Below are 13,349 nucleotides of genomic sequence, written 5' to 3' on the forward strand. Positions count from 1 at the left end.
CTCAGTGTGGATCAGTATAATATCAGCCTGATGTCTGCAGTTTAGTGTCAGCACAACTTTCACATCATATTCATCACAGCACAACTAAAACATGCTGACTGACCCCAGAGTTTCAAGTCCACATCCTGGACTCTCCAGGAAACCACACAGATGCTTCACTCCTGAATCCTGCAGCTTGTTGTTGTCACTCAGCTCCAGCTGTCTCAGATGGGAGGGGTTGGACTTCAGTGCTGCTGCCAGATAATCACAGCTGATCTCTGACAAACCACAGTCACTCAATCTGTATAAAGAATGAAAGATGTAAGTTTATTAGACAAAGTGTGAGCTTGAAATCATTCAGTGTTTCATCATCTGTTCAGAGCTGAAGAAGGTTCAGAATGTAGAAGTTTAGAAAATGGAAACTCCAAACAGCTGACAGAGTTCATACGCCTTTGTCAGGGTCAAATTCAAGCAAGACCATGTGAAAATTAAAACACATCATCCTAGGTGAACTTAAACACCTTTGTTCCCCTTTTGTTAAGACATAGAAAAGTACACCACACAAAAATACTGCAAAAGGAAACGGTCGCCTTATATACATAGTGTATAAACTCAAAATGCACATTTCACTTCAAATTAAGATTAAGGCTTTGAACAGATCACATAGTTCAGTTCAACATATAAGACTTTAAGAATGCACAAGCATCTACTTAAAATCTATTTAATTTATCATCCATGATATTATTTTGTACAATTCCAATGTATTTTGTTCATCTCCCTTAAATAAACAGGCAGTCTTAAAGTATGAAATATTCATATACAAACACATATAAATGTGTGTACTGTCTCAGTGGCTGATAGTACCCCACAGGCCTCAGTGTGAGCTTGAAGACATTTATAATGTTTAAGTAGTTTAATGTGCAGGTGCTGACGATAAACACATTTTGAATGAAAGCCGGGGAACTTTGGTAGCACAGAAACAAGTGGCTATTCTTTGTGACTATATGGATCACTCACAATACCATTATTTCACACAAAGGCACCAAATTAATACTCAAAAAAGCTGCAGCAATACACACAAATATAAACAGTACTTGGTGACAACTTTGCTTTTAGCCTTTAACCCTTCTTGACTACTTTTGATGTGGCCTCTATATTTTACCTTTAAAAACAGTTTATCTTGCCAATCTGTTATTTTCTCATTTTGACCAACTGTATCAGCACAATTTATCTAAATTCAGACAAAATTTAAAATACACGTAGAAAGTGATATTTTGACTGTAAAAACCACACACATGTTTAAAGAATCATCTTCATAACTTGAAATGCAAATAGAGATTGTACACTTTTAAAAATACGCACACGTTTTGCAAACAACAAAGTTATATGGTACTATTTACCAAAAAATGCAGCCAAGGCTCAGACGTTTTTCATATAATCATTTCAAACTATTTACAGAACAATCAGGTGTCAAACAATAGTTTGTGTCACTCTAACACATATGAGAACAGCACAGGGATAAACCTGCAGGTCTGACAGCAGGTGTGTCACTCAGCGTTTACACTGCAATCTGCCTTTGTTGGCTTTAAGGCAGCAACTGTGACGATCACTAGTAGAACTGACACACAAAACAAAACAACAGCTACACACTAAATACACAAGACAACAAACTAACTTGAGACCAAACACGGTAAACGTCACAAATCTCTCACGTATCAAAACTCTCTCTCTCTTTCGCTCACTCGCTCTCTCTTGCCGGTCACTCCTAAAACTTCCCCCTTTTGCTAAACAACCAAATGTCATGTTTCCATATCATTTTTGATTGGTCGACATGGTACATTTTCCCACCTATAGGGCTTTGGAGCGTGATGTCACGGGAGATGGGCCACGCCCCCTTCCGCCATGACAGTAGGCCAGCCAAAGGATACCATTTCAGCTATGGATCGTACGTGTTGTGTTGTCGGTTGCAACGTTAGATCACACGATCGTGAAGGCAAGAAGCTGGATAACGGGCTCTCTTTTCATCGTTTTCCATCCTGGAGGCAACGTGAGGGATCCCATGTATCCGATATTACTAAACAAAGACGTCAGGCTTGGATTGCAGCGGTGAGACGAGCGGATATCGAGTTCTCTGCAATCCCCAGCTTTTTGTTGGTTTGCTCACGGCATTTTCTTTCCGGTGAGTTCTAAATTAATTCATATCACTCTTGAAAGGCTTTTAGTGTGATTTTCAACGTGCTGAGGTCATAGATAATGAGATAAAACATGCTAATGTGTGATGCTGCAGAACCACATCATGTCGACTGAGTAGCTTATGATTTGGCATTATTGCAGGCAAACCAGCATATGAAATGGATGTAACAAATCCAGACTGGGCACCAACACTGCACATGGGGCATGACGACATACCTGTATCAGACTCGGACCGGCACTCAAGGCGTACGCAACGGAAGCGAAAAAGAGCACCCATCGGAGGTAAACAACCCCCCCCCCCCTCTAAAAACATACTAAATTGCTATCACTGTACACTAATCCGCACATAACTTCCAGATGAATCACACACCTGTCATTGGAATATTGGTGTACATTTACCTTATGTCTAATTTTATCTTACAGGCTTTCGTTATGCAGCTGCAGAGTCTGAAGGTGTGCCCCGTGCAGAAGTGATTGATGAAGATCTGACAGAAGACCAACAGCAAAATCACAATGTCATGGAGGCAGTGGACAGCAGTTGTGTTGGACAAGTGGAGGTTGAGGTACCAGCTGCAAATGTGGATATACTGAAGAAATGTAAACCTTTTAAAATGATGACAGATTACAAACTCTCAGCTGTGTCTGTAATCAAACCTCTGTAACTTTGCTTCACTTCAGCAGCATCAGCTCATGTTCACATGTTGATTCATGGTTTGCTTCAGTTTTTGATGGACTGCAGAATATTTTGAAGGTTATCTGCTATAAAAAGCCAGAACAGGAAAATCTGCTTCATGTGTTTCTGTTTGATCCTCAGTGACTTTGACACAAAGGCCTCTGCTGTGATGATCACACCTCTGATCAAGTCTCACAGTGTCAGCTTTGTTTTTATACATATGGATATGTGCTGATAAATGATCAGAGTTATAATATTTCCCACTGCCTGCTGTGTGCCGTGACCTTTGACCTGCTAAAGACAGTCAGCTGTGGATTATTCATTGTTGTGTCTGATACTTAGAACTGTGAGGAAGAGCACTACACAGTTAATCAGGGTCCCCTCTCTCTGAATCAGGAAAGGTGGGCAGGCCGCGTGTGGGCCGCGGGCCATACGTTGAGTCTCACTGTTTGAAATGTGAACATTGTTCTGCTGCAGTCAATGGACTAAACCAGAGAAGAAGAAAACAGACTTTACCATGAAGATCCTCAGTGTGGATCAGTATAATATCAGCCTGATGTCTGCAGTTTAGTGTCAGCACAACTTTCACATCATATTCATCTCAGCACAACTAAAACATGCTGACTGACCTCAGAGTTTCAAGTCCACATCCTGGACTCTCCAGGAAACCACACAGATGCTTCACTCCTGAATCCTGCAGGTTGTCGTTGTAGCTCAGGTCCAGCTCTCTCAGATGGGAGGGGTTGGACTTCAGTGCTGCTGCCAGATAATCACAGCTGATCTCTGACAAACCACAGTCCCACAATCTGTATAAAGAATGAAAGATGTAAGTTTATTAGACAAAGTGTGAGCTTGAAATCATTCAGTGTTTCATCATCTGTTCAGAGCTGAAGAAGGTTCAGAATGTAGAAGTTTAGAAAATGGAAACTCCAAACAGCTGAAGCCAACAGGAAGCAGCTTCAAACAAACACAACAAGAGAAAAAACTCTGAATGTTTCACATTAAAGTCGTACATTTCTCATAAAAACAGGACAAAGACTTGAAAAAGTCGTGTTTTTCCTTCCAGGAACCACAAGGCTTCACTTTTAAAGGTGAAGTGTGAAAGAAATGGACATATTTGAAGTCCAACACCTTTTTCCAGTCACATTATTAAAGCAGACAAACTACAAGCTCATTTTCATTCCAACAAGTCATCTTCTGACCTGGACTAACAACACTGGTCTCTATGTGCAGCTGGCTGTGAGACCAGTGCTCAGGGAGCGTCTACAAAGTGCAACACTGAAAGAACATCGCACACTAGCTGTGTCCCAAAACGTCGGCTGCATCCTTCGGAGGACCCGGTATTCGCGGTCTACGTGGGCCGGGTCCTTCAAAGACCGAAAAGGCTGGAAGTGCGAGGCTGTGAAATGGGACGGTCTAGCCTTCAGATTTGCGTCACCGCTGTGTCGGTGGAGTTTAATAAACTCGGCCGTCTGCTCCTTGCTATCTAAAATATAACAGGACACTGGCGTAAATTCTCGACCGTCTCACAGTTCTGTTTAATCAGTTTCCTGTTTAACGTTTATTCAGCTGTGTGAAAATCCCGGAGGAACTTTGATCTCAGCCAAACCGATTTACTCCGGAACAAATAAAACACAGAAAAAAGGCAAACAATTACATTTTTAAGTTATCCGAGTGACTTATATATCGTGTTTCACCTGAGTAGCGAAAGAGCAGGGTCTGAAAACGATGAAGCCGGGCGTCCGCTGCTCTCGCCGGCTGGAGTGACCATTGAACCCCCCGGCTTGCTAGCGAGCGGGTGGGTAACAGACGTCTCCGAAAACGTCGGCACACTTTTGCAAATATGCGATGTCTTGATAAACCAAGCAGATATTTGAAGTTTACACAGCTACTTTCTCGCCTGAAAATATGTTAAAAGTTTATTTTGTGACCCAGAAAGATTAATAAGAGTAATTCGAAAACTTAGTAGCAGCCGCCATTGTTGGCAGCTGAAATTTGGCTGGGCCGCGCTATGAATTCTGGGATATGGTGGGCCACGAAGGACACACCCGACGAATCCTTCAAATTCGGGGAAATGAAGGACGCATTTGTCGGGCACATTTGAAGGAGTCGACAAATACGGACAGCCTTCATCGCCTGGCTGTGATGTAATCGGCCTTCAAATGCAGCCTCTGGAGGATGCAGCCGACGTTTTGGGACACAGCTACTAATTTGCTTCCATCATCCAACCTGAAGAGGAAACAGAGACGCCTCCCCTTCAAAGTAAAAGCTGCTCCTTTTGGACACAGTATCAAAGAAAGTCTACAGTATAACATAGAAAAGACAGAACAAAGTTTTGGTTGTTTTTAAATTGTGCAGAAATGAAACTACACTAAGCTCAATTATGTGACAGACATTTCATCCCATGTCAGTTTGGCCTCATCCTGGGCCGGATTATCCAGCACACACTCTGACCACAGGTCCATGTTGAGCAGGATGAGCTGCTGGCTAATCTGGAGGCTGTAGCAGCAGCTCACAGTCACAGTGGGTTCCCACTCATGAAAAAGCTCTGGCTGCTTCATTTCTCATCTCATATCAGAGACTTTAAAGCTTCACTGAAGCTGTACTGTGATGCTTCCATATCCCAGTGAGGCCTCCATAATGATTTCAGCTGTTCTGTACACACACTGTGTGCCCTGTATGGCTCAAAGTCTCTGCAGCCTGTTTTTATCTGCTATCATCAGATCTTCATCATCCTCATTCACATCCCTCACACACTCTACAGCCTCATCAGCACTGACTTCATCTTCACTGACTGATGGAGCACAACATGAACCTGTGGAGGCTGAAACACTGTCCTGTCAAACATCTCCCCGTCACCACTCCACTTCTGTCAGCCTTTAAATGAACCCTGCTCAAGTCTGTCACTTCTGTTTGGAGCCAAAAGAGGTTAAAGATTACGCCACTACATTCTTGTCTAGAAAATATTAAAGTGTATTTGGTGACACACAAAAAAGGGTAAAAGTATAGTTTGGGTCCACACATGTCCAAACCCTGGTGTGTAGGCCTACTTAGTATTGAGAAAAGCCCACTAAAAGAACGCCCACCAGACCAAAGCAATGGTGTTGACTTGATCAGCATTAACCCCGCCCCCTGACTTTGATGGGTGAAGCTGACAAATAAAATGTATTTATGAACAGCGATGCAGGGCCAGGAGTAGCAACGTGAATTAAATAAATACATCATTAAATAATTCATTAAATGTGTCAGTAAAATAATTAAAATAGAAAACAAACCAACAAAATATGTAATTAACTAATTTGAATTGTACATAAATACTTAATGAATTATTTTAAATGAAATTAACCGATAATTCATTGTGATTTTGTTTTGTGTTTTGATGAGCTAATAATCAGCTCTCTTTTTCTCATTGTTGTTCTAAGCCGCTTATCCAAAGGTAAGGCACTACCTGTTGAATTATTTCCAAAGTGTGCCAAATTGGACATTACAAATTAAAGTCTACTCACTGAAATTACTGGGGAATGTCTGCTTTGATTTTGATGAGAATCTCATGACAGTACTGAGGATTTAATGCAGTTGGACTGCTAAAAATGATTGAATGCGGTTGGACCGCTAAAGGATTTAATACGGTTGGACCGTGGAAAGCAGTTGGACTGCTGAGTGATTTTAGTATATTAGGGAATTTGGTTATTGTTTGGGGTGGAGCCCGTATTGGTTATAAGGTTGGACCTGCTTCAGTCTTACACTTTTTTGGCTGTTTTACTGTTGTTCCAAAGTATTATAAATTATTCAAGAACGTCAGTTGGACTGATAGGAAGCGCAGTGCTCAGAGGTAACGCTTGCCAATGCCAAGGACGCTTAGGCATTGTCCTCGAAGAGGGATAGTCAGTTGGTCACTGTGGAGCTTGGGGCACTCCAGAATAACTAGGAGTTAGAGTCTCCTTACCATTTGGAACGGTAGTCTGTGCTTTTTTGGCCAGCAGAAGTTGGACTTCGGGCGTGTAACTTTAACTTAAAACTTCGGGGTAAGCCTTGGCTGTGAAATGCCAAAAATAGAGCTTCAGGCAAAGTTTGGGTTGGTTGACGCTTTTAAATTGAGTTAGGGATTTTAGAGATGAGGCCAGAAACTGTTGGACAGATACTGGTTAATTGATCACAAAAAAGTTGGACTTTATCGGTTGGACCGTTAACTTAAATTTCTCGAAATTGTTTAGGCGCTAAAGCTGACAGATGTGACAGTGGTTGTAAATATAAGACGTCTTTGTAATATAAAATAAGAGATCTCTGTGTGAAAGGAGTCTGAGGCAGTGCTGGAGCTATTTTTAGACTGTGTGTGTGTGAGTGTGAAAATGCAAATTAGTCAGCAGTGAACTGTTTAAACCACAGTTGGTTTTACAAATACTGCTGCAAACATTGTTGAGTGTGTGTTTAAGACGCCATTTATGTTCATTAGAGGGCTATAAATAAAGTTTTGAGTTGCCGTAGTGGATGTATAGTAATTGACTGAGTTTTGATATATAAATATAGTGAGTGCACTGTATATATTTAAGACTAACATATTACTTTTAGGAGTAACCTCTCATCAGCAATAAATGCTGGTGTGTTTTATTTTTTCTATTCTATGTGTGTGCTGTGAGAATTAATAGAGGTTTCAATTGTTTTCTTTGACTTGCTCTTTCTGATTATGAAAGGCATGTCTGAAATACTCTTAGGAAAGCGTGTTGTGAGTATATTCCTCAACTCTTGTCACAGTTTAAGTGTGTGAATGCTGTGAGTAGCAGGCTTTGAGTGATTGGGTGTGATTTGTACAAAATAATAAATAATAATAACACTATGAAAGTTGATAGTAGAGTGAGTGCAGAAGTGGAAGTGTGAGAGAAAAGGCGGTGTGTGTGTGAGACGATCTGACAAACGCAAAGAATTTAGTATATTTAGAAGTGTGTGCGTGAAATAAGGGTGAATTGTTTTAGATCAAGACTTAGTAAAACAAGAGTTTTATTAGCCTGTAAAAAAAACAAAACAGGAGAGATAGAAACAGAAAATATGGTTCTGAGCAGCTGCAAGGTTGACAGGAAATGGTGTGTGTGACAGGAACTTTGCATGCCCATAAAAGGAACTGACTGTGACAAGTGAGCACACAGAGAGAGAAACATACGAGTTAAACTCCAGGCAGATGAAGCAAATGGAGGTTTTAAGAAAAGAAATGAAAAGGATATTAATTGTATTCTTTAGTGTGTCAATACAGGTGGACTTCTTTCAACCTAGAATCTTGAGTACAAAACCATTGATTAACAGAATTGGGAGGAAAACAGGCCAGATTTTGGCTTAAAATTTTACAGCTTGACCTCCCACTTGTCCCGATCCTGAGAAGAAGCTCATAGGACAGTTAATCTCCTGATGAAGACCGACAGAACATCGTGGACTTCAAGAATTAACAGCAGGCAAAAGACAGTGCAACTGAAACTACACTGACGATACCAGCAGCAGCATGGAAGAAAAGCACGTGATGGAAAATGCACGGTGAACTGCAGGCTGGTAAGAACAGTGTGACATAACTGTTTAAAGACACTGAATGGGATATTTTGCCAGGCTGGGATTTAATCTAAAAGGAAAATACTGAAAAGAGCAACGGAGAAGAAACAGAGAAGAAACAGACTGTGTTTGCTGGGGATCACAAGACAACAAAGGACACTAAGAGAAGGGCACAGGGGCCAGTGGGAAGGTGAAGCCCAGACGAGTTCGACTGCGAGAATAGAGGGTACAATTGGGTTGAAATTGAAGCCGGAACTCAGGATGGTTTAGGGATGTCCACGTCACAAACAAAGAGGTAAACAAAAAGAAGGTAAAATAAAGAGAGAAAATAACTGACAATTACATTAATGAATAGAAGACACACATACAGATATTACATAGATTTATTTTTAGGATAAAGGGGAGAGCTTATACGTAGAAATGACTTTTTATACATATTGCATTTTGTGCCTTTAAGGGAGTTGTGGCTCAATTCGTCTCTTGAGGGTCACGAGCCTTTGGCTAGCGCTATGATTAGCCAATCTACTGTGAGGATGATATGAGTTATTGAAGGATTGCACACGCTTACAGACACAGAGTCCATAAACACACATGACAGTATTGATTCCAGGCAAAAGGCCTCAAATTAATTTAGCGTTTAACTGAACTTGAGCTGGCCCTGTAACAAGTGACAGAAAAGAGGAACTGAATAGGAGTTTCTTGCTTTAGAGAAGGACCAAAGGAAGGAAAGCATATATTTTGGTTAAGTCTGATAAACTAGAATGAGAAGGTATTGTTACATCAAAGGAGCAAGATGAAATAAAAAGGCTGTACCAAAAACAGGCTATAACATAGGAAATGTGAGTTTTAAAATGAAGTTAGTGTTAACACACAGGAGTTGTTTCAAGGCAGCGTTTAGCTGTGATAAAATGTATGCAGGAGTAATTGCTTATATGTTTAAACTTAATTGATTAAAGTGGTTGTTTTTTTTTTTGGATCTTTTAGTAGAATAGGCGCTTATAATGATTTTCTTGTGAAAGGAGATTCTAGGTCAGAGTGGAGGCCTTGCAGCAGCGAGAGTTCTGTGTACAGGATGTTGATGATTAGATAAGGCAAGCGACAGGAAACGCATGCAGGGACGTGAAAGCAGCGTTTTAAGAGTTTTAAAATGATGAGTAACGTTGAAGAATATATATAAATACAAGTCAATAAGTCAAGAAGATAATTAGGATCAGGCTTTTGATTAAAGAGTCCCAAAGATGATAAGTTAGGGAGGTGCAGGAAAAGGTGTTTTGTTTGCTTTACACAAGATCTCGGCGACCACAGGGGGGGTGAGGATCCTGGAGGCCCGAGGCATGATGGACCACAAGAGAGGGACGCAGAAAAAACCTAATCTTACGCATGGAGTGTTCTTGAGGGGGAGCTGGTGTTTATTACTGGACCACTTAGATGACATGAGGTTGTCTGATTTGCTGAGCCAGAGGACGGCTAGAGAGGGTCAGAGCGGGAGTGGTGACCCCGATGTCCATGATGCCATGGATGGACATGGAAGCAGCTGAGTGGGCCGAGGAGTGACCCAACACAATGTATTGCGACCTCTGGTGTTCCAGAGGTCGAGAGAGGGAGTATTGAGATTGGAGAGATATTTTGCTGCTATTGTTAATAATCATCATCATTACCATTGCATTAATAATATAATCTACAGAATTGATATTGCATTCAGATGTTTAAACAGTGTGTGTCTTTCAGAAAGACTAAGTTGCAGGCTGACAGGAAGTTGCAGGTTTGAAGAGTGTGTCTTTTGCAGAACTGAAACCGAAAGCAGAGTCTAAGTGCAGGTTATTTTGAGGAGCCTTTAAGGACGAGACACACACTTAGTTAAAGAGAATCATTTATAGGTGGAAGTTTAATCATGTTTTGCTCGGGGTTGCAAAAGAGCAGTTTGTCGCAGAACTGCTGCTGATGTGTCAAGATGATAAGCGAGCATCCGGCAGTGACAGGAAGTACCTGCCATGAAGATAGGAGATAATGTTCTTTTAAACTGTGTTAAAAGTCATTGTGGTTTTGATTTGACGTATGCATATATTCTGTTTGTGACGTATGAGGGGGCGTCATTAAATTCAAGCCCTGATGGTATAAAATATCTGTTTATGCTTTGATTAAGTCGGAGATCAGCCCGGTCTGCGAACGGAGCTGGTCTTCCCACGCGTGTATTTCATTAAAATCGTTTGACCAAGTTCTGGACCATGGTTGTTTGAACTCTCCTTCCCCAATATTTGAACCTTAACATTAGTTTACTCAAAATAATTTTAAGACATCAATATTAAAGGTTAAGTTATGATAATGAATACATGCAACTATAACTGATGACATAAGAATTTGGATTTTTAAGCTAAAGCGAAGGTGCTGACTCACTTGGCATGTTACTCTCAAATCTTCCCTAATAACAATAACATAATTACACTTTAGCCACAAGAGGGCAGCAGCATTAATACAAGTCACGTGTATATAAAGGTACAGTGATTATATTACAGTGATTTTGACAAAAACAAAACAGAAGTTCATGGCAGTGTGTTTTTCATAACATACCAACCAAATTAAATAATAAAAACTTTATAACTTACAGAGCTTTTTTAGAGACTTTGACCACTGGCAGCAGCCTCAGAAGAGCCTCCTCTGAAGCAGAGTATTTATTCAGGTTAAACACATCCAGATCTTTTTCTGATGACAGTAAGATGAAGACCAGAGCTGACCACTGAGCAGGAGACAGTTTATCTGTGGAGAGACGTCCTGAACTCAGGGACTGTTGGATCTCCTCCACTAGAGAACGATCATTCAGTTCATTCAGACAGTGAAACAGATTGATGCTTTTCTCTGCAGACAGATTCTCACTGAGCTTCTTCTTGATGTACTGAACTGCTTCTTGATTGGTCTTTGAGCTACTTCCTGTTTGTGTCATCAGGCCTTGCAAACGAGTTTGATTAGTCTTCAGACCCAAGAGAAAACGAAGGAACAAGTCCAGGTGTCCATTGGGGCTCTGTAAGGCCTTGTCCACAGCACACTGGTAGAAGTATTTCTTTGAAGATTTTCTTGTTTGAAACACCTTCCAAGTTGTTTCTTGCTCTTCCAGCAGATTGAGTCCAGAGTTGATGAAGGTCAGGTGGACATGAAGAGCAGCCAGAAACTCCTGAACACTGAGATGAACAAAGCAGAACACCTTGTTCTGGTACAGTTGTTTCTCCTCTTTAAAGATCTGTGTGAACACTCCTGAGTACACTGAGGCTGCTCTGATATCGATGCCACACTCTGTCAGGTCTGGTTCATAGAAGATCAGGTTTCCTTTCTGCAGCTGATCAAAAGCCAGTTTTCCCAGTGACTCAATCATCTTCCTGCTCTCTGGACTCCAGTGTGGATCTGTCTCAGCTCCTCCATCATATTTGATCCTCTTGACTTTGGCCTGAACCACCAGGAAGTGGATGTACATCTCAGTCAGGGTGTTGGGCAGCTCTGCTCCCTCTCTGGTTTCCAGCACATCCTCCAGAACTGTAGCAGTGATCCAGCAGAAGACTGGGATGTGACACATGATGTGGAGGCTTCGAGCTTTCTTGATGTGGGAGATGATCCTGCTGGCCTGCTCCTCATCTCTGAATCTCTTCCTGAAGTACTCCTCCTTCTGTGGGTCAGTGAACCCTCTGACCTCTGTCACCATGTCGACACACTGAGGAGGGATCTGATTGGCTGCTGAAGGTCGTGTTGTTATCCAAAGGCGAGCAGAAGGGAGCAGGTTCCCTCTGATGAGGTTTGTCAGCAGCTCATCCAATGAGGTGGACTTTCTTGTTTCAGTCAGGATTTTAGTTTTGTTGAAGTCCAAATTAAGTCGACACTCATCCAGACCATCAAGTATGAACACAACCTGGAAGTCTTCAAGCCTGCAGATTCCTGATTCGTTAGTTTGATTAAAGAAGTGATGAACAAGTTCCACCAAGCTGAACTTTTCCTCTTTCAGCACATTCAGCTCTCTGAAAGTGAATGGAAATATGAACTGGATGTCCTGGTTGGCTTTGTCTTCAGCCCAGTCCAGGCTGTACTTCTGTGTTAAGACTGTTTTCCCAATGCCAGCCACTCCCTTTGTCAGCACTGTTCTGATTGGTTCGTCTCTTCCAGGTGAGGCTTTAAAGATGTCTTCTTGTCTGATTGTTGTTTCTGGTCTGTCTGGTTTCCTGGATGCTGTTTCAATCTGTCTGACCTCATGTTCCTCATTGACCTCTGCAGTCCCTCCCTCTGTGATGTAGAGCTCTGTGTAGATCTGATTCAGGAGGGTTGGGCTTCCTGCCTTAGCGATGCCCTCAAACACACACTGGAACTTCTTCTTCAGTTGGGCTTTAAGTTCACGTTTACAGAGTGGAGCAAATATTTCTGAAGGTAAGAAATTCAGAAAAAAATATTATATAATAAATATCATAGCCTTTCAGTACCCTGAAAGGATGAATGTCTATTGGTCCATTTCTTGAGCTATTAGGAAAGATCAATATTCAGTCTTTAGAGAAATTCTCTTACTGCTCTGCAGATGGTCAGCCATCTCATGCTGCTTAAGTCTCCTCAAGAAGTGGAGTGTGATCTTCAGAAATGCTTCTCTGCAGCTCTTTCTTTCATCTTCATCCTCTCCTTCAAACATCTCCTCATCCTCCATCTGGCTCTTTAAAGTTTCTGGGTGATCTGGACTCAGAAGCTTCTGGATCTTCTTCAGCTCGTTCTTCACAAACATGGTGATGTTGTCCTCCAGCCGCTGGAAAAGAAAACTATATGAATTACCCAGTGGTAAATGAACTGGTTCTTATATAGCTCTCTTTGATACTCTGTGCACACAAAGCATTTATACAACATGCCTCATTCAACCAAGCACATTGTTCTATGCTTAAATACTTTCTTTCACACTCTGATGGATGCATCAGAGGGCAGCTTGGGTTTAGTACGTTACCCAGTACATTTGCCA

General features: G+C 41.4%; 1 protein-coding gene across 1 annotated transcript; it reads right to left on the reverse strand.

Annotated features, from left to right (window-relative positions):
- Positions 1 to 3,455: 3,455 nt before the first annotated feature.
- LOC146577631 (protein NLRC3-like) lies at positions 3,456 to 13,121 on the reverse strand. Its single transcript, XM_085268302.1, has 3 exons — positions 12,914 to 13,121; positions 10,981 to 12,772; positions 3,456 to 3,651 (listed from the first exon to the last, which is right to left on the reverse strand). Exons 1-3 carry the CDS (start codon positions 13,119 to 13,121, stop codon positions 3,456 to 3,458), a joined length of 2,196 nt encoding a protein of 731 aa, XP_085124428.1.
- Between the last annotated feature and the right edge of the window lie 228 nt (positions 13,122 to 13,349).

This window comes from Mchenga conophoros, linkage group LG3 (genome assembly GCF_057382185.1).
Source record: "Mchenga conophoros isolate Kocher_MC1m ecotype Shallow Benthic linkage group LG3, M_conophoros_male_GT1.1, whole genome shotgun sequence".
Classification (NCBI taxonomy): Eukaryota; Metazoa; Chordata; class Actinopteri; order Cichliformes; family Cichlidae; genus Mchenga; species Mchenga conophoros.

Coding starts and splice junctions, on each gene's coding strand:
- LOC146577631 (XM_085268302.1), bottom strand. CDS start 13,121: ATGTTTGTGAAGAACGAGCTGAAGAAGATCCAGAAGCTTCTGAGTCCA. Junction 12,773..12,913: donor GGCTGACCATCTGCAGAGCA/GTAAGAGAATTT, acceptor TCTTACCTTCAG/AAATATTTGCTCCACTCTGT. Junction 3,652..10,980: donor AAAGTCTCTAAAAAAGCTCT/GTAAGTTATAAA, acceptor TTCTTTATACAG/ATTGTGGGACTGTGGTTTGT.